This window comes from Salvelinus sp. IW2-2015, linkage group LG24 (assembly GCF_002910315.2).
Source record: "Salvelinus sp. IW2-2015 linkage group LG24, ASM291031v2, whole genome shotgun sequence".
Classification (NCBI taxonomy): domain Eukaryota; kingdom Metazoa; phylum Chordata; class Actinopteri; order Salmoniformes; family Salmonidae; genus Salvelinus; species Salvelinus sp. IW2-2015.
This window is the reverse complement of record NC_036864.1, coordinates 7586246-7606597: the sequence shown is the minus strand read 5'-3', so window position 1 is coordinate 7606597 and position 20352 is coordinate 7586246. Positions and strand designations below refer to the sequence as shown.

General features: G+C 44.8%; 1 protein-coding gene across 1 annotated transcript in view; it reads right to left on the bottom strand.

Annotated features, from left to right (window-relative positions):
- The window catches only part of LOC111951413 (DENN domain-containing protein 5B-like), a 79283-nt gene that overhangs the window by 23997 nt on the left and 34934 nt on the right, over positions 1 to 20352 (bottom strand). The window contains 3 exon segments of the mRNA XM_070434778.1: positions 4602 to 5280; positions 9113 to 9222; positions 20160 to 20219. Coding sequence (XP_070290879.1) covers positions 4602 to 5280; positions 9113 to 9222; positions 20160 to 20219 — 849 coding nt within the window.

Genomic DNA, 20352 nt, shown 5'->3' with positions numbered 1-20352 from the left:
CACCCTGGCTTTGGTACTGAGTTCAGGAGTTCCATCATCAGATATGAATAAAATGATCAGACCGTAAGCCTGACTGACCTCCATAATAAAACAGCAGCACGCTCCACCAATTTATCCACTCAACCCCTCTCCCTCTACCCTTTCCTCCATCCCTCACTCGCTTTCACTCTCTCCGCTGCTCAGGTGTACTTTCACTCAAAATGCATTACACTTTTCAAGGTCGACAAAGCATTAAAACAAAGACCTAGCCAATTTACATTCTACAAGAGAACTAGGGGACCTAGCATTTGTATATTGCGTGTGTGTGTGTGTGAGAGACTGTGTGCGTGCATCTACCTTGCCTCAAAGTCTGTCTGCAAGTGACCATCTTGCCATAAATACACAGACCAACGCATGCGTCTCACACACAGATGGACGGACAGACACTCTAATTGACCCTCTATTCCCAATCCCCCCCCCCCTCATACAAGGTCTCAGGTCAGGGAAAGACAGCTAAGTGCATTGGACATTACAYTGGACTATACACTGCACGCACAATATATTCCAATACAGAGCATGGATCCAGACTGGCGACATCTTCCAATGGTTGGTTGCTGTGTATTAGACAGAGTAGCTGTAAGGATCCAGATGCTCTTTCAGAGAGCTGAAAACAGCTCCACTTTAGCATCTCCTCCTCTCGGTCTCATGAGCAACTAATCATACTAATAACACACTAACACTGTACAGAGAGCACACCAGACCTGGCCATTAATCAGTGTGTGTGTGTGCGCACTGCAGGAGCACCTGTCTGTGTGTGTGTGTCCATTAGCCACTGTCTGCGCCTCGAATTCTCCATTTTGAGGCCTAGCTATTTTGAGGCCTAGCTACAAACATTAGGAACAGAACAGGGGTGCTTGCAGTTGAAATTGTAATGATAACCCACCTGCCTTCCTGCCTCCCATGGAGATGATTAGTAATGATGGAGAGGAGGAGGGGGTACGGTGTGAAAAGGTGTATGTGGAGGGGTATCTGTAGGGGCTCCTACTTATAGGATATTTATGGAGAAAACTAAAGACACATGATAGATAGGAGTAATAACACCCTCACAAAAGACTTGCGCCACAGGACACGCAGAAAATGGAATGAGAGTCATGTAGAGACACGGTGAAAGTGTGATTTGAGGATCACAGTAACGCATTCTATGATTGGATCCCAGATAAGAAAAGGSAGACAGAGAAATGAGRTGAAGGCCRACACAAAGAGAAAGTGTGGTAGCGAAASAGCGAGACGGAGTGAGAAAGAGTGGGAGAAACCGAGAGAAAGACAGAACTAAAAAGGGGAGTGTGAGAGTTGCTGAGTAAACTTTCTAGCTCCTCTGTGGTGCACTGCACACCCACACACTCGTACAATAACACACTGACCGTATACAAGCTAAACCCTTACACTGCAATACTCAATWATGTATGAGGGGAAACCTAGAAGAGCTGCAGAAAACTTGGGACTTTTACATGACTTTACTTAAGCAATGCATAAAATAAAGGAAACTACACAGCAAACTAATACCCATGTATTTATATTGCATAAATGCACCAATTTGCCCTTCAGCTAGTCTATCAAAGAAACGCTTGCAATAATTTTACCGGTAACTACTTCAAAGTGCTGCCAACATGCCCTTTTGGCATTCCCTGTGGGAAACCAGTCTCTCTCTGAAATGAACAGAGCAATAGAACCACAACAAGGAACATAAGAGAACAAAAATCAGGATAACGTAGTTAATAACCAAATATACTCTCACAAGCCTCTGCATGTTGAGGGTTTTAACTTGACACAGCCTGCTCTGTGATGCAGAGAAAGATAGAGTGATTCTCATTAAAGGATGAGTCACAGTACTTTACTCATGTCTCACGCAACTCTATCCCCACTTTCTTTCCTCTCTCATCCACTGTTATGATCGTATTATGTGAAGATAAGTTTAGCCCCGACATGAATATGAATACACTGCGTCTCGACAGACTTCATTAATACATAATTCTTGCTGATTTGACACCAGCTCTTCCTAATTTAATATTCAACCCGTCACAGATGTGAGACTCTAGTTTTCCCCAACACGAAAAACATCAAAAGCACCCTGCAAAGGCTCATGGGGGAATAATATTATTCTCTCCGTCCGATGTTGACCTCAGCTGAACTACATGGGGGGGGGGGGTTATGCGAGAGTGTTCAACTCTATTTCACAGGGCCATTAAAAACTTTCACAACACCCTCCAATACTGCTTTCCAATGGAGGTTGTTGTGTAAAATATTGTATGTTATTACTTGATAAGTAGGGGAATGCATTGAATTGTCGTCATCTGCAAACGTCCAAAACAGATACAGTTGACCACAATGCTGCTGGGGCCAAGTGGAAAATGCGAACGGAAGAGACAAAGATCGGCATCTGTGTTTCAAGGCTGAACATATGACACGAGGCAAGTCATAGTGAAACTGTCAGTCATTGGGACTGGTCCCTATCAGACACAGTCTCAGAAGGGACGAGACAAGCCAACAATGGTACACAACAGAAACCAGGTGCACTCCCAGCACAGAGAGAGGGGAGAAGGAGACATGGTGTAAAGTCCCCTCATTTTCATATGAACAGTATGCTTTGATCAACCACCTTATTGCACGCTCTGACTGACTAAGTCTCTCTGAATGAATGCAGGGATTTTTCTGCTATTGAAATCCTTGGGCAGGAAGCCTAAGCGTTYTTTCTGGTCGCCTAAAGTTCGGGATGGAAAAGTGCTTTCAGTGTCAACTTAAACCAGATATAATGTATGTTTAGAAGATATTGGAACTATATATTTTTTTATTATATAATCTTTGAGAACTAACAATCATCCAAAATAAAAGTCAGGGAGAATTGAAAGATCCCCAAACAATGATTTTAGTTTTAAAACAGCAACCTTTCTCTCAACTGCATGTCAAAATGCTTAGCTACATGGAGAAATGTGTAGACTTGTAGGACATTTGCTTTAAAAATGGCAAAGTCTCTCTACACCGCCAAGAAGAGAACTCAAAATGTTGCACTATAACTGTGCTCCTGGAATAACTAAAATATCAAATCTAAATTACTGATTAATCATCTTATTAATTACATCTCAGACCCACGCCCTCCACAGAGCTGCAGGATTGGACTAAACGCCTGCTTGTCACTTCCTTCCCGTGTCTCGGCCAATGAGTGAGCGAGGATCATGGTGGGCACTGGGCAGTTTCCGTCTGTTGTGATTTCATTGGTTGTTGATGGATCATATAAGACAATGAGGACATAAGGCCAAACTTGTCACATTAACACACATGCTGCATCCTATTCTCAATATTGTGCACTAGTTTTGACCAGAGCCCAATGTGCCCTGGTCAAAGGTAGTCCACAATATAGGGAATAGCATGCATTGGGACCCATCCACAGAACATTTTACAGATGCAGTTTCCATGCATCAACCCTTCCATCAAATTGCCTCCAGGCAAATCAAGCACATTGTTTTTATTAAAGAGGAATTAGAATGCCTTTTAGCAGCCGTGACGCAGGGTAGGAGCTAAATGGGATGCCGCCAACGCTTCGCCGTGAAAAATGAGGAACATTAAAACGTTACTGGAATGTTTTTCATTCGGATAAAGAGGTTTTTAATTATTTTGTTTCAGGAGCGATTCCCTCTGACAGTTGGTTTGATAAATTAAACATGGGAGATCATTTCTCAAAGGATAGATGAGTGGGGTTGGATGGGAGCGAAGGGGTGGATGAGGATGAGTGGTGGGAGGAGGGAGAGGCCTGTCTCTGTCGTTTTCTCTCAAGCAGACAGAAATGGCATGGTGCTAGTGACAGTCCCTTTGTTTGACTGCCATCAACTCAACTAATGAACTCCCATGCATTACAGATAATTACATTAGAGACATTAAACTCCAACCAACTCTAAAACAAAACAAGAGCCACTTAATGGGAAGTCACAACCCATTAATTCATTAGGCAAGACTACTTTCCACTCCAAAGGACGTCAATGGACCAGAACCACCCAATCAAACATTCAACAGACAAGAAGCTCTCTCGATGTCTCTTTCTCTGCAACAGTCTTAAGCCAATCAGATAATTGCATCCTGTAGTTTAGTCTACTGTAATCTACAGTGAAGTCTATGGCAGATACAGTCAGTCTTGGCCTGACGTCTACAGACTACTGTCTGTCTGGCCATTTGCCCTTTGACTGACCATGCTTCCTAATCCCAGCCCCTACCCTGCTGCTGTCCAGTCAGTCAACCCGCAGAGCTCCAGTCCCAGGGAGAGGAATAGCTCTCTACCCCACCCAGATTACAGTAGTCTAATCCTAAACTCATTTGGGCCAGGGAGTCAAGGACAGGCCTGGACCACAGATTACACCCCAGTAATGACACAGTCAGTCATGTTCCATTGGCTCCAGCTGAGTGGATGTGTTGAGGAATAGGGAGGAATGACTTATCCGAACCATCCCCCAACCTGGTATCTGTCATCACCATACCACCTGGCTGTAGAAGCAACCCCCACTCAACAACCTGCTGCCAAGGAATGTAGAGGCAGAGAGGAGTGTGTGTGTGCATGTATAATAAGCATCCCTTACCCTGTGAGTAGAGCAGGATCTGCATCTCCAGCAGGGTACAGTTGAACAGCTGCACCAGGTTCTCTACCCCCAGCAGAGTGAAGGTCTGGCCCAGAGGGAAGTCAGCCAGAGGCAGCTCCCCAGGCCCAGGACGCTGACACACGATGGGCTCGTACACCCCGTGGAACTTCAGCGAGCGCCCCGGAGGGGGCAGGGGCACCTCGTACAGGATGTTGTGCACGTAGCTYTCYAGRGGGAGGGGCGGGGGCGAGGCGGCYGTGACGGCCCGGTGCAYCTGGGACAGGAAACGGCGGCAGSCGTGCATGAAGGGCATGGGCGTGATCAGACACAACGCCTTGGAGACGTAGAGGGTGTCCCGCGACGCGTCGTAGCCGCCGCACGCCGCCGACCGGCACGAGGATGAMGAYGGAGAATCTGCTTCGTCGAGRCTGCTAGCCAGAGAGTCCATACTGGAGGARGARGAGGARGAGGGGGWGGCGGAGGAAGGGTTCTCWGCCTGGTGCATCTGGTAGAGGGTCTGCATGGCCGAGCAGATCTGAGGCGACGTCACCTCCTCGTAGAAGGTGTGGACGAAGCCGTAGGTGCGAGAGCCGTCCTCCCGTGTGATCAGGAAGGAGTGGAACTGGGGCTCGCGGCTGTCTGCCTGTGTCCTGAACGACAGGCCTTTGGGCATACAGAGCTACGGAGAGAGAGAGGGGGAGAGGGACAATAATGATGATGATTATTAATGTGGTATTAATAATTGAGATAGTTGACAGAATCAATGAGGCCTTACATCAGAAACGACTGAGACTGCATGTACCAGAATATGTGTGTACCAGACTGTGTTGGTGTGTGTGTACACAGTTTGAATGTGTGTGTGTGTGTGTGTGTGTGTGTGTGTGTGTCGCATCCCTAATCAAATCAGCATAATCTGCTTTGATAGCAGCCCAGTCAGCAACACAGCAGCCAGCATGAAATAAAATATGGTTGATTATCTCCATTATGTTGATTTGCAGAGCTGAGCTGAATACAAAATTAATCATCACACACACAAATTAACCCCTGTCGCTAACACAGATAAACAGGCCTGTAGTTGGCCAATATTCTGTTCAGAATGGATTATAAAAGTGGTGAGTGAATCCTGGTTTCAACTGATCACTACTGACAAGATAACTCCCACACTGCCTCAATCTGTCTGTTCTGTGTGGAAATCGAGAGGCAAATGAAAAACATCCGAAACTCTGCAATTTTTCCGAACAAATGAGAGTCCATACGCTTCCAAATCAAATCCTTCTCTCCCAAGAAATATCATGAAACCATACGGATCAAGGAAAAAAATATTCCTCCATGGAAAAGAGGGAGAGAGTTCAAACCTACGTTGAAGATAAGGATAAGACAACAGGATTCTAATATCCCTTTGCAACAAATGGGGCCATCTGTGCTAATGAGCAACGGAGCTGGTCCCAGATTTGTTGTCTTAACCTGCACATTTTCGACCTGCTGCCGGTTGAAACTGGGGAAACATCAACAGGCAATCAAAATCAGTACAACTCTGCATGCATGTTGGAGAATATTTGCCTAAACCAACACTGCTCTGAAACACATTATACAGTATCAACAACTCCACACTGCTCTGAAACACATTATACAGTATCAACAACTCAACACTGCTCTGAAACACATTATACAGTATCAACAACTCCAACTGCTCTGAAACACATTATACAGTAAACAACATCCACACTGCTCTGAAACATATTATACAGTAGCAACAACTCAACACTGCTCTGAAACACATTATACAGTATCAACAACTCAACACTGCTCTGAAACACATTATACAGTATCCACAACTCAACACTGCTCTGAAACACATTATACAGTAGCAACAACTCAACACTGCTCTGAAACACATTATACAGTATCCACAACTCAACACTCTCTGACATATTACATTAATATACAAGTGACTCCGTAGCACAGCGGCTTCATCTAATCCCATTGAAACACTTCCATTGAAGTCTCCCTCAACTCTTCCGGTTCTGACAAAATTGAGCAGAAACTGTCGACTGTTTACAGTAAAGGCTCCAGGCCAAAAAGCCATCCCACCCTCCTGTCAACTGTAACTGTGTCTGGGGCCATCAACCTGGGCCTCAGCTCTGTTAGGCTCAAAATGACTTCAGATAGACATTTCAGAATTCCTGGCAGAACATTTCACAGTGTTCTTGGATAATCCCAGGTAATGTTCCCATCTGTTAAACTTTCCCCTTATTCCGACACGGACACGGGAATTGTGGGGGATTGTGGGGTGAGTGACGCACTGATGGAGCAATAAGCTGAACAAACTGAAGCACATACACATTCATACTCCCTCACTCATGCATATCCTCGGGCACTAGCTCTCTCACACACACACACACACACCTTCTGACTCAGGGCCCAATTAACAAGAAAATCAAATCAGTGCCAACAGCAGTCTGTGTGTGTGTGTGTGTGTGTGTGTGTGTGTGTGTGTGTGTGTGTGTGTGTGTGTGTGTGTGTGTGAGAGAGTGAGAGTGAGTGGGAAAGAAAGAAATAATAATCGAGGGAGGGATTTATGAGAAAAGGATTGGGATATGAAAAGCAATCATCAGAACGGCTTTGTTGCCAGGCCCACAGGGGCAGGAAGTGTGATTACACTAAGGTCACCCTATGAGTAGGGAGAGTAGAGATGAGAGAGAAGGGAAATGGAGAGTGGGAAAGGGGATATGGATGGTGAGTGGGATGGAGATACTATACATAGAAATGAATGGGGTTGGGTTGAGGCAAGCGGGGAGAGGGCTGAGATTCATAATGGTTCTGCCATTGGAGCCTTCATAGCTGCACTGCATTGGTGTTCCATTTCAGACCTGGAACACACCGCACAATGGGCCATCGCTTCCATGCCGACGTAAACTGAGAACACGATGTGAATAATTCAGCGGTTCTGACGCCAGTGTGTGATGTAATGGCCAACGCCAACGGAAAAATAGTGACCTTGCATCACGAGAGCCGACACCAAACGTTTCCAGGGCCTCCTCTATAGGGACAGGTATCAATGTTAGCTACCTCTACTGGGGCTCAATATGCTGGGTTAGGCAAACACACACACACAAATACACAGACACCACAAACATATGATCCCTCAACCACATATACTTCAGTGGACCCAGATCATTGAGTGACAGGTCAGCGGGACCTATAGCAGTGTCTTCCATGACAGGTCTTGGTGATTCAAAACATGTTTAATGTAGTCTTCTGGTTTGTCATTTCCTGCAGTGTATGGGTTATATTGGCCATCTATCACAAACCTCCGAGGAGACTTATTACTATTATAAACTGATTACCAACGTAATTAGAGCAGTAAAAAATACATGTTTTGTCATGCCCGTGGTATACGGTCTGATATACCATGGCGCAAACCATCTAGTTCATAAAATGCTATAAAGCACAAATACAATTTCAACATCACCATCTTAACTTTTCCCTTTTTTCTCATGAATGCAGATATTTGACAACATAAAGCTTTGTCTTGTCAGATATTCCCTCCCTTAACGTACCATTCCACCCTGGCATGCTTCCCCTCCCCTTGTCCCGTCAACACGAAACAACTGAATCTAAACCCAGACTGCAGAAAAGCAGCCACAGTCCGTGTAGCGCAGCCTACAAAACCCTCTGGGTAAATCCATAGAGACAGAGGGGATTTGGGCGCCTTCGCCCCATTACCCAGGATACCCTAGAGAGAAGGCACTGCATTGTGTCTTAATCCTGGGCCTCTCTGCTCCAATGGTGTGTGYGTGTGTGTGGTTTYCTAAAGCATTGGTTGGAATAATCCTAGCATGCCCTTCCTTTCCACTGTATATGATCTAAAAGGCCTTTCAATGCCTAGTTGGGGTATTGTTTATCGTCCTTCTGTTCCCTCCATCCATTCCTTCCCCCAACCCAGTTTGGTTCCCTGCTGCCTACTATTAGATTGAATAGAGCCTGTTTATMGTCCTCCTATTCCCCTCATTCAGGGTTAAGTAGGTTACTTTCTAATTGTAATCCCTTACTAGTTGCCTGTCCAAAATTGTAATAAGTCACTTTTGGTTTCCGCAAACTCAGTAATGTAATCGGATTACGTTCACTTACTTTTGGATTACTTTCCCCTTAATAGGCATTAGATGAAGACAAAAATGATCCATCAAACGCATTTGGAGTGTCATCATATTGGTCTCTGACTTGTGGTCAGACTTGCTCATGTGGAACAAATTTAAACGTGTCCTGATTTTCAATGCTGAATTGAATGTCACTGAGAAAACAGAAAGGTGTCATAATGTATTTTTTCCACAAACATCCTTACAAAGTCATCCAATAAGTAATCATCTAGTTTTTCAGAAGTGTCTGTAATCTAATTACAATTTTTTTTGTAATCAGATTATATGTAACTGATCACCCCTCAACACTGCAATATGGTCCCTCCATCCATCCACCACTCAGTTTGGCTCAGAACTCAGCGATGGTTCACCCACCATGTTGACAGCATCCTGGTCGAAGGGGTTCCACTCCACGTTCTCAGGGTAGTGGGCCAGGACTTTAGACTTGAACGTCCTCTTCAGGGGGCTCTGCTCAAAGTTCTCCCCTAGAGAGGGAGAGAAAGAAAGAGGTCAAGTCTCTGGGCCAGTTGAAAGGTTTACCTGGACAACCAAGTTGACTAACTAAAGATATTGGTGCATGTCAAAGTGTGTGTGTGAGTGTGCATAAGAGGGGGATCAAAGATTGTCATAAGGGAATACAAGGAAGAAAACAAGAATGAGCACAGCTGTATGTTGCTCAGCATTCTGCCCGCCCGTCCAGCATCACTACTCTGGACGGTTCTGACTTAGAATATGTGGACAACTACAAATACCTAGGTGTCTGGTTAGACTGTAAAACTCTCCTTCCAGACTCACATTAAGCATCTCCAATCCAAAACTAAATCTAGAATCGGCATCCTATTTCGCAACAAAGCATCCTTCACTCATGCCGCCAAACATACCCTCGTAAAACTGACTATCCTACTGATCCTTGACTTCGGCGATGTTATTTACAAAATAGCCTCCAACACTCTACTCAGCAAATTGGATGCAGTCTATCACAACGCCATCCGTTTTGTCACCAAAGCCCCATATACTACCCACCACTGCAACATGTATGCTCTCGTTGGCTGGCCCTCGCTTCATATTCGTCGCCAAACCAACTGGCTCCAGGTCATTTATAAGTATTTGCTAGGTAAAGCCCCGCCTTGCCTTAGCTCACTGGTCACCATAGCAGCACCCACCCGTAGCACACGCTCCAGCAGGTATATTTCACTGGTCACCCCCAAGGCCAAATCCTCCTTTGGCCGCCTTTCCTTCCAGTTCTCTGCTGCCAAAGACTGGAACGAACTGCAAAAATCACTGAATCTGGAGACTCATATCTCCCTCACTAACTTTAAGAACCAGCTGTCAAAGTAGCTCACAGATCACTGCACCTGTACATAGCCCATCTGTAAATAGCCCATCCAACTACCTCATCCCCATACTGTTATTAATTTGATTTATTTTGCTCCTTTGCACCCCAGTATCTCTATTTGCACATTCATCTTCTGCACATCTATCACTCCAGTGTTTAATTGCTATATTGTAATTATCTCGCCACTATGGCCTATTTATTGCCTTACCTCCCTTATCCTACCTCATTTGCACACACTGTATATAGATTTTTCTATTGTGTTATTGACTGTATATTTGTTTATTCCATGTGTAACTCTGTGTTGTTGTTTTTGTGTTGCACTGCTTTGCTTTATCTTGGCCAGGTCGCAGTTGTAAATGAGAACTGTTCTCAACTGGCCTACCTGGTTAAATAAAGGTGAAATAAATAAAAAATATATAGAAAAAAAATCTGGGATCTCTCATAGGTGAAATTCCTATCTGTCAGCACCTGTGCTATGAAGCTCTCCACTCTCCCACCCACACAAAACAATAAATATTTCCCCTTGCCGGCAGCCTTCCTTGTTCTGGTTCCACTCACTTTGCTAACCTCATGTGGAAAACAGCAAGGTGTAATGAACAACACATCTACATCATCATGAAGCCCCAGCCTTGATGCTAGGCTACTAAAAGCTACACAAGTAACAGTTTGTATCTAATGGGGCAGCAGCAGCGTGTCTAATGGAGTATAAGCAGGACCATGTTGACTCATGTGTCAGACAACTGCACTGACTACAACAGGTCCCCTGAGCAAGGAGCAGCTGGGACCGTGTCATTAGCTTAGCTTAGCTAGCTAAGCAGTAATAAGATGTGTGCAATCTGAGTCTTATCCATTTCCTTCACTACCGTGTAGGGTTGCAAAGGGTCAGAAACTTTACAGTAAATTCCTGAAATTTTCCATGAGAAGTTAAGCCCAGGGATTTTGCTTAAATTCATCAAAAAGGTTAGCTTATAACAGTGAACCTTTTTTGTGGGATACACATAAGGCAATTATAGGTCTTGTGGCATATTTTGGTGAAACTATCCCCAATTCAATGGAATTGCAACCCTCTGCATGCACAGTGCATTCTTCCATCACATGTGCAGTGCACACTTTCAATCACATGTACAGCTGATTCTCAATATCTTGCACACTAATGAGTTGCTATTGAGCCCACCCTACTACACTGTCTGAGTCAAGGACTACATGCTTTCTGGTAAGTTCTCTTACAATACTGGGTGGGGTGAATATATTTTTATGACATACATGTTTTTTGTTAACTAATAAATAGTAGCTCCAGAAAGTGTGTTTAAATCATTTCAAACTTGTTAACAATTTCTGCTTGCTAGTTTTGCTACCATGCGGGTTTTAGCTTGAGCCTGCTAAATGTTTCCATACGTTTCATTTTAAACATGTACAGTTGAAGTGGAAGTTTACATACACCTTAGCCAAATAAATTTAAACTCAGTTTTTCACAATTCATGACATTTAATCAGAGTAAAATTCGCTGTCTTAGGTCAGTTAGGATCACACTTTCTTTTAAGAATGTGAAATGTCAGAATAAGTAGTAGAGATTATTAATTTTCAGATTTTATTTCTTTCATCACATTCCCAATGGGTCAGAAGTTTTACATACACTCATTAGTATTTGAAGCATTGCTTTAAATTCTTTAACTTGGGTCAAACGTTTCGGGTAGCCTTACACAAGCTTCCACAATAAGTTGGAGATTTTGGCCCATTCTCCTGACGAGCTGGTGCAACCGAGTCAGGTTTGTAGGCCTCTTGCTCGCACATGCTTTTCAGTTTCAGTTGCGCCCACACATCTATAGGATTGAGGTCAGGGCTTTATGAATGTCCGCTCCAATACTTGACTTTGTTGTCCTTAAGCATTTTTGCCACAACTTTGGAAGTATGCTTGGGGTCATTGTCCTTTGGAAGACCCATTTGCGACCAAGCTTTAACTTCCTGATGATGTCTTGAGATGTTGCTTCAATTATCTAACAATTTTCCTCCCTCATGATGCCATCTATTTTGTGAAGTGCACCAGTCGCTCCTGCAGCAAAGCGACCCCCAAAACACGATGCTGCCACCCGCATGCTTCACGGTTGGGATGGTGTTCTTCGGCTTGCAAGCCTCCCCCTTTTTCCTCCAAGCATAACGATGGTCATTATGGTCAAACAGTTCCATTTTTGTTTCATCAGACCAGAGGACATTTCTCTAAAAGTACGATCTTCGTCCCCATGTGCAGTTGCAAACCGTAGTCTGGCTTTTTTTAATGGCAGTTTTGGAGCAGTGTCTTCTTCCTTGCTGAGTGTTCTTTCAAGTTATGTCGATATAGGACTCGTTTTACTGTGTATATAGATACTTTTGTACCGGTTTCCTCCAGCATCTTCACATGGTCCTTTGCTGTTGTTCTGGGATTGATTTGCATTTTTCGCACCAAAGTACATTCATCTCTAGGAGACAAAACTTGTCTCCTTCCTGAGCGGTATGATCGCTGCGTGGTCCCATGGTGTTTATACTTGCGTACTATTGTTTGTACAGATGAACGTGGTACCTTCAGGCGTTTGGAAATTTCTCCCAAAGATGAACCAGATTTTTTTGCTGAGGTCTTGGCTGATTTATTTTGATTTTCCCATGATGTCGAGCTTAGAGGGACGGAGTTTGAAGGTTGGCCTTGAAATGCATCAACAGGTACACCTCCAATTGACTCAAATGATGTAAATTAGCCGATCAGAAGCTTCTTAAGCCATGACATAATTTTCTGGAATTTTCCAAGCTGTTTAAAGGCACAGTCAACTTAGTGTATGTAAACTTCTGACCCACTGGAATTGTGATACAGTGAATTATAAGTTAAATAATCTGTCTGTAAACAATTGTTGGAAAAATTACTTGTGTCATGCAAAGTACATGTCCTAACCGACTTTCCAAAACGATAGTTTGTTAACAAGAAATTTGTGGAGTGGTTGAAAAACAAGTTTTAATGACTCCAACCTAAGTGCATGTAAACTTCCGACTATAACTGTATCTTACAAAGCAGTTATTTAATCTAAGTGCTTAACTATTTATCTGTACATGGAATTGCATTCGTTTTTTTTTACTCATCATGCCAAGGGCACTATCTGATGTGTGGAGACATTTCACTGCAGCTAATGTAGAAGGAAAAGCTGTGTACATTTGCAAATACTGTGCAAAATCATATGTGCAGAATGCAACAAAGATGCAGAATCATCTGGCCAAGTGCATAAAGTTCCCTCAGAGCTCACAACAAGCAACCTTCTTCGCCCAGCATACACCCCTCCAACCAGACATGCTTTATCTACTCATTTGCAGAGTTCAAGTAAGGTCAAGCAAATCATAGAGAAAGCAGACTGTATTGGAATCATCTCTGAAAGGTGGTTGAATGTTCGTGGGCAAGGAATAATTAATTAACTACATAATCTCCACCCCTCAACCACTTATTATACAATAGGACAGACACAAAGGACAACAGACACACTGGTCTCTACATTGCAGATGAGCTGAATGCAGTCATCAATAACCTTGGACCACAGAAGGTATTTGCACTGATGACAGACAATGCTGTGAACATGAAGGCTGCTTGGTCTAAAGTGGAATCCTGCCCTCATCACACCCATTGGCTGTGCTGCTCATGCATTGAATCTGCTCCTGAAGGACATCATGGGACTGAAAACAATGGATACACTCTACAAGAGAGCCAAGGAAATGGTTAGGTATGTGAAGGGTCATCAAATTATAGCAGCAATCTACCTCACCAAGCAAAGTGAGAAGAATAAGAGCACCACATTGAAGCTGCCCAGCAACACCCGTTGGGGTGGTGTTGTCATCATGTTTGACAGTATCCTGGAGGGGAAGGAGTTTCTCCAAGAAAAGGCCATATCACAATCTGCCGATATGGACACCCCAATCAAGAGGATCCTCCTGGATTATGTATTTTGGGAGAGAGTGGTAAGCAGCCTGAAACCAATAACAGTAGCCATTGTACGAATTGAGGGAGACAATACCACCCTGTCTGATGTTCAGACTCCGCTTGCAGCTGTAAGAGAAGAAATCTGTACTGCCCTGCCCACTTCACTGYTGCTCCAAGCAGAGGAAACTGCAGTTCTGAAATACATCAAAGAGCGTGAAGACTTCTGCCTGAAGCCCATACACGCCGCAGCGTACATGTTGGACCCCAAGTATGCTGGCAAGAGCATCCTGCCTGGTGCAGAGATCAACAAGGCTTATGGTGTCATCACTACCATGTCTCAACACCTTGGCCTGGATGAGGGCAAGGTTCTTGGCAGTCTGGCGAAGTACACCTCCAAGCAAGGGCTTTCGGATGGAGATGCAATATGGCAGTCGTGCCAACATTTCTCATCAGCCACCTGGTGGAAGGGAMTTTGTGGATCTGAGGTGCTTTCCCCTGTTGCCTCAATCATCCTCCAAATCCCACCAACATCAGCTGCATCAGAGCGGAAATGGGCCTTGTTTGGGAACACACACACACACACACACACAACAGGCTGACCAATACAATGGTTGAAAAATTGGTGGCCATCTGGGCAAATTTTGGGCTTTTTGAGCCTGACAACGAGCCATCCTCAACAAGGCTGGAAAGGGACAGTGAAGATGAGGCCTTGTTTGCTGTTTTCTTTTAGTCTTTTTCCTCTTTAGTTCATTTTCTTGGTTGTTGGTGCATTTGGGGGTAGGGAATGGAATTAATAGAATATATATTTTTTCTTTCTTGGGGGGAGGGGGTCTTGGAGGGTTCGGGTTCCTGTTTTTTTGGGGCCTGGTGGGAGATCTGTTGAAGTGCCCTTGAGCAGGGCGTTTGACCCTGGATGCTTCGGTTTGTCGCTCTGAATGGGAGTCTGTTGGATGACTGGTGTGGTGTAGTCGCTTAGTGGCTTCACTGCCTGTATATTGTATTTTTCAGATATTAAATACATTAAAAAAAGATTAGGCCTCAGAGTCTGATGTTCAAGAGGTGGACATTGAGGAGGTCCAGGTAGAAGACATGGAAGCCTGAGAGGAAGACAACCAAAGCTTTAGCTTCTAGACTATAATTTTACCGATGTATGTTGAAAACGTTTTTGGGAGATGCGATGGATCATTGGGGATCATTCAATATTCCCTTTCTTTTGTTCAGTGAAATCATCCCAGGTGAAGAGTCAACTCATTTAATTAAAGTTGAATTTGTAACAWTTTTTWWTTTTTTTTTCTATTGGAAGGATTTAATCATTTGCAATTATGTCTACTTATGACAAGGTAAAAAGGTTTATGTTTCTGTCTCCATATGATATGGTAAATATATCCAATGCAAAAAACATCTACATTTAAATGGTATTAATATTAATTCACCTATATTCCCGTTAATTCCCACGGAGAGTTTCCACCTCTGAATATGCAACCCTACTACTGTGTGCCTTCTCTGTAGCTTCCTAGCATGGAATCACATGACCTAGTTACAACAGACATTGTCTCTTTGTCAGAGTTGAATACCAAAACTAACAAGCCATGATCATGATTGTCCAACTATTGACTGTTGCTTCCAATGGAGAATTTAACTCTGTACACTAAGAAGTCTCAGAGTGGGCCATTAAATCTTAGTGCTAATCCAGGCACACTAGTTATTTAGCTGTGGGTAACCAGRTCTCCAATACTACAGCAACAACAGGAAGACCAACCCCCATTGATTTCAGATAAGTGAAAAGAACCGTTAGATGGGCCGGGGTCGTGTCGATCATGATGACCGTTTCCGCGCCTTTTGATGATGCGAGCGAGGTCAGAGGGTCGTGGAAGGATGAGGAGAACGGAGGGAGGAGCAGAGTGATCGTTTGTAACGTGACACAATGACCGTTTCAAGGCGAATGCAACTATCTCAGATCAATGTAGTGTGTTTTGCAGAGATAGTAAGATGAATAGTCTATCACCATTAGTAAGAACGGTTGGAAGGTTACAGTGTTTCCAACACAAGATGTACATGTTGTTGATTTAGTTTGCTGTAGTAGTGGGACAATCTCACGGACAGTTACCATGGCAATCTCCTCCTATACTAGTAAACAACGAAATTACAGACACACACAAACAGTTCGTCACCAGAGTGCGAGGGCTGGAAATGGTAGGAAATCAAACCTCTTTAGATCAAAAGAGCGTTAGGATGAGGTTGCACGCACGCACAGTCCAAGGGTGAGATGTTGTGAGGATGATTGCAGGGCACAAACCAGCAGCAGGAGTCCGAGAGGTCAAACACAAGCAAGGGGGGAGCAGAAAGAACCAGTGGCAGGGAGCCAGCAGCAGGGGAGAAAGCTGGAAAACTGGAGAGTGTGGGGGAGCAATGGGGCGAGATGGGGACACACAGCGAGGTTAATGTAAGGAGATGGAAGAGTAGAGATGTTAGTACAAGCCTTACTGCACTGGCTTTGATGAGTATTCATGGCTGACGTGAGCTAGGGATTTGCGTTAACGCTTTAGGCATTAGTTGTGGTGTGTTGTGTGTGGTGTGTGTGTGTTGTGTGTGTGTGTGTGTGTGTGTGTGTGTGTGTGTGTGTGTGTGTGTGTGTGTGTGTGTGTGTGTGTGTGTGTGAAGAGATGAATAATGAAAATGGAAGTTGACATTTTGGCAGCGTTGGTAAACTCTACCACTCTGTCATTGTAGAGACTAGAGAAAAAACAAAGGGTCAAGCGTGGATAACTCTGTCCTCTAGAGGGGTGTGGTGTGTGTGTGTGTGGTGTGTGTGTGTGTGTGTGTGTGTGTGTGTGTGGTGTTTCCAATTTCCAACACTAGACTGCAGATTTCCAGTGCTGAACAGTCTGTGGCATGTAAACACAATGCCAGACGTTCAGCTGCTGTTAAGCACTCTGCCTCTTATATTGTCTCTGTATCTCTATTGCTCTGGTCCTCGAAACACAGACACACAATCCTGCATCTTCTTGCCTAGGTGCCTTGTGGGTTGCAGTGCCAGTGGGTTAGCTCTTGGTTTCAGTGCCTGTGTGGAGGTGCAGTGATCTGAGCTGGCAAAGTGAAGGATGCCTAAACTCTCTTAAGGCCCTTAGTGAGACAAACAGGAGTGGACAGGCAGAGCAAGCATAAGCCTCTTTCCTCTGTAATGACTCTCTCTTACTCATTCTCTCCCTCCCTCTTACGCACTCTGTCTCTTCAAAGTTAAACCAGGACACATGTGAAATAAGAAAGAAAAAAAAAAGAGAGAGCGCGAGAGAGAGAGAGGTGGGGAGAAAGAGAGAGAGCGCGAGCGAGCGGAGAGAGAGAACAGCGAGAGAGGTGGGGAGAAAGAGAGAGCGCGAGAGAGCGAGACAGAGAGAGAGGTGGGGAGAAAGAGAGAGCGCGAGGAGAGAGCGAGACAGATAGAGAGGTGGGGAGAAAGAGAGGAGAGAGAGAGAGAGAGCACGAGAGAGAGAGACAGAGAGAGGGTGGGGAAGAGAGAGAGAGAGAGAGAGCACGAGAGAGAGAGAACAGGAGAAGGTGGGGAGAAAGAGAGAGCGCGAGAGAGAGCGCGAGAGAGAGGAGAGGGGGAGGGGAGGGCGAAGGAAGAGGCGCGGAGAGAGAGGAGAAGCGAGAGAGGTGGGGAGAAAGAGAGAGCGCGAGAGAGCGAGACAGAGAGAGAGGTGGGAGAAGAGGAGCGGAAGAGAGCGAGACAGGATAAGAGAGTGGGGAGAAAGAGAGAGAGAAGAGAGAGAGAGAGCAGAGCGGAGGGCAGAGAGACGAGAGAGAGAGACGACAGGAGAGAGAGGTGGAGGAAAAGAGAGAGTGCGATGAGACGTGAGGATAGAGTAGAGGCGAGAGAGAGAGGTGAGAGAGCGGGAGCAGAAGCCAGAAGAGACAGAGAGAGACGAGGAGAAGAGACAGAGACAAGACAGAGAGTGGGGAAGAAAGAGAGAGCGCGAGAGGAAGCAGAGAGAGAGAGAGAGCAGCAAGCGAGACGAGAGAGGTGGGGAGTAAAGGAGCCGGAGACAGAGAGAGAGAGAGAAGAGAAAAGCGCGTAGAGAGCGAGGTTGTGTTTAGAAGGAGCAGTCATGAAGAGGGAGTGATCGTGAATAATTGTAGAATGATAGTGATTAGACATTGAGAGTAAAGATATGGATCGCTGGACGTGTGTTATAGGAGATTAGAGAAATAAGGAGTGGGGAGAAAAAAGGTAAGAGAGCGAAGATTGGTTGTTAGATGGATAGACAAGCGCCGTAAATCTACTGGAACTGATAGATGAGATGATATAATGAGTGATGAGATATCGATAGGTGTAGATGAGCATAGAGAATGTGAGAGACATATTAGGATCAACGATGAGACAGAAAGATAGATATGATGAGTGAGAAGAAGAGAGGGGGGTATGTGAGTAGTGTATTGCAGATAGATGCAGATATAGTGATAGACGAGGGAGGCCGAAGACGAGATAATGATGCGAGTAGCTAAGAGGCGCTATGCGCTGAGGTCGTGAGGATGAGAGACAGGATTGATGTGTCGTAGGCATATAATGTGAGATTGATACAAGAGAGAATAGGAGATAGTAGCAGTGTGTGAGAGTAGTAGTGCGAGAGGTGGAGGAAGCGTAGATGGATATAATTCTATAGCTGGTGTATATATATCGATCTCGCAGTGGTAGTGAGAGGAGGTGTTGATTTAGAGATAGATCCGGCTTAGACGGTAGAGTCGTATGTGACTCATCGTGATTACATGGAGTCATAGTATGTTGTGGTATCTGAGCGGTTACGCAGACGTTGAGCGGTACGTCTTCGTATCGAGCTGTGAGGTGGATATGCATCTACGTCGCAGAGCAGTATACGTTCAGAGTCATGGAGTCGGTAGAATTATGAGCCATGACGTATGTACGAGATATGTGATGCGCAGTGATGAGTTGCGAGCATTGTCTCTGAGATGCATAGTGTGAGACTGTATGAGAGGTATTAGGCTCATCATAAGACTATGTGATACTATTGGACGGGAGGCGGTTGCAGTAGATATGGATCTAGGGTACTTGAGTATTCGTAGCGTGCATATCTGCTAGTCTATAGAGTGTGAGCGAGCGTATCAGATAAGAGGGCTCGCTGATCCACCGCACCACGGTCATAGCGGATAACTGTAATTAGGAAAGAGTGATGATGACGCACAGAATGCAGAGTCGAAAGTAGTCATGAGATAGCGAGACATAATAATGGAAAATATAGAGAGAGTTAGCTAGGATATCGAGACCGAGCAAGAATGAGAGAGAGAGCGTGGTACAGACGCATAGTAGTACCGACCGACGGCGAGGTAAATCCGACGTGAAACTATGAGCACGCAGTGAGATGACGTATGGACGGAGAAAGTGTGATGCGCATCTGTGAGGATAGAACAGTAGAGGAGGAGCAGGATAACGTGAGGAGGATGAGAAATAATGAGAACGACACGAGAGGCAGAGCTATGGCATGAGAAGCTTTAGAGAGACGGAGAACAAGAAGAGAGAATGCAGTGGGAAAAGAGAGAGAGAAGGGGGAGCGGACGAGAGAGAGAAACGACGAGAGAGAGGTGGCGGGACGAAAGAGAGAGGCGCGACGGAGAGAGAGAGAGGCGAGAAGAGAAAGCGCAACTCAATCTATACAAAAAACAGTGAGTGAAAAGTAGCTAGAAATAGCCTGGTAAAAACGCTTTCATTAGAGATAAAGAGATAAAGGAGGAAGAGGAGGATGAGAAGTTAAAACAGCCCCGCTTCAAAGAGAGAGTGATCTGATTTGGACACAAGCTCTGACGAACCTGACGACCACATACATAGCGACTTGGGAAGGGTGAACACCGCAAGGAGAGGAAGAGCATATTGGAAGGACATAGGACGATAATCACCGAGATGAAGACGAGAGAAGGAGGGGTGGGGGGGGGGGTGAAAGGGAGAAAGAGAGTGGACAATGGAGGCAAGGAAGATATGATGGACCCAATTAAATAGAGTGGTGGGGTGGAGGTCTACGTTTCAGTAAGGAAGGGTCTTAAAAAGGAGGAGGGAGAGATGAAGGAAGAGAGGAGACACTATACAAGTTAGTATCTGAAGGGAGAGAGAGTTGTACACCTCTAGACGGGATACAGTTGGTGGAGTTTACCTGTGGCTGCTGTATCGGGGTCCTTGCCTTGGCGGTCAGCCTCTAGCCATTGGTACAAAGCTATGGTGGAGGCACATGCAAAAAAGGGACAGAGGAAACAAACAAAAAACAGCCCATGTCAAACCAAACGCAAAAAAAGCACACAAAAGCTAAATGAATCAATGATTAAAGCATGATGAATGAGACAAGCATG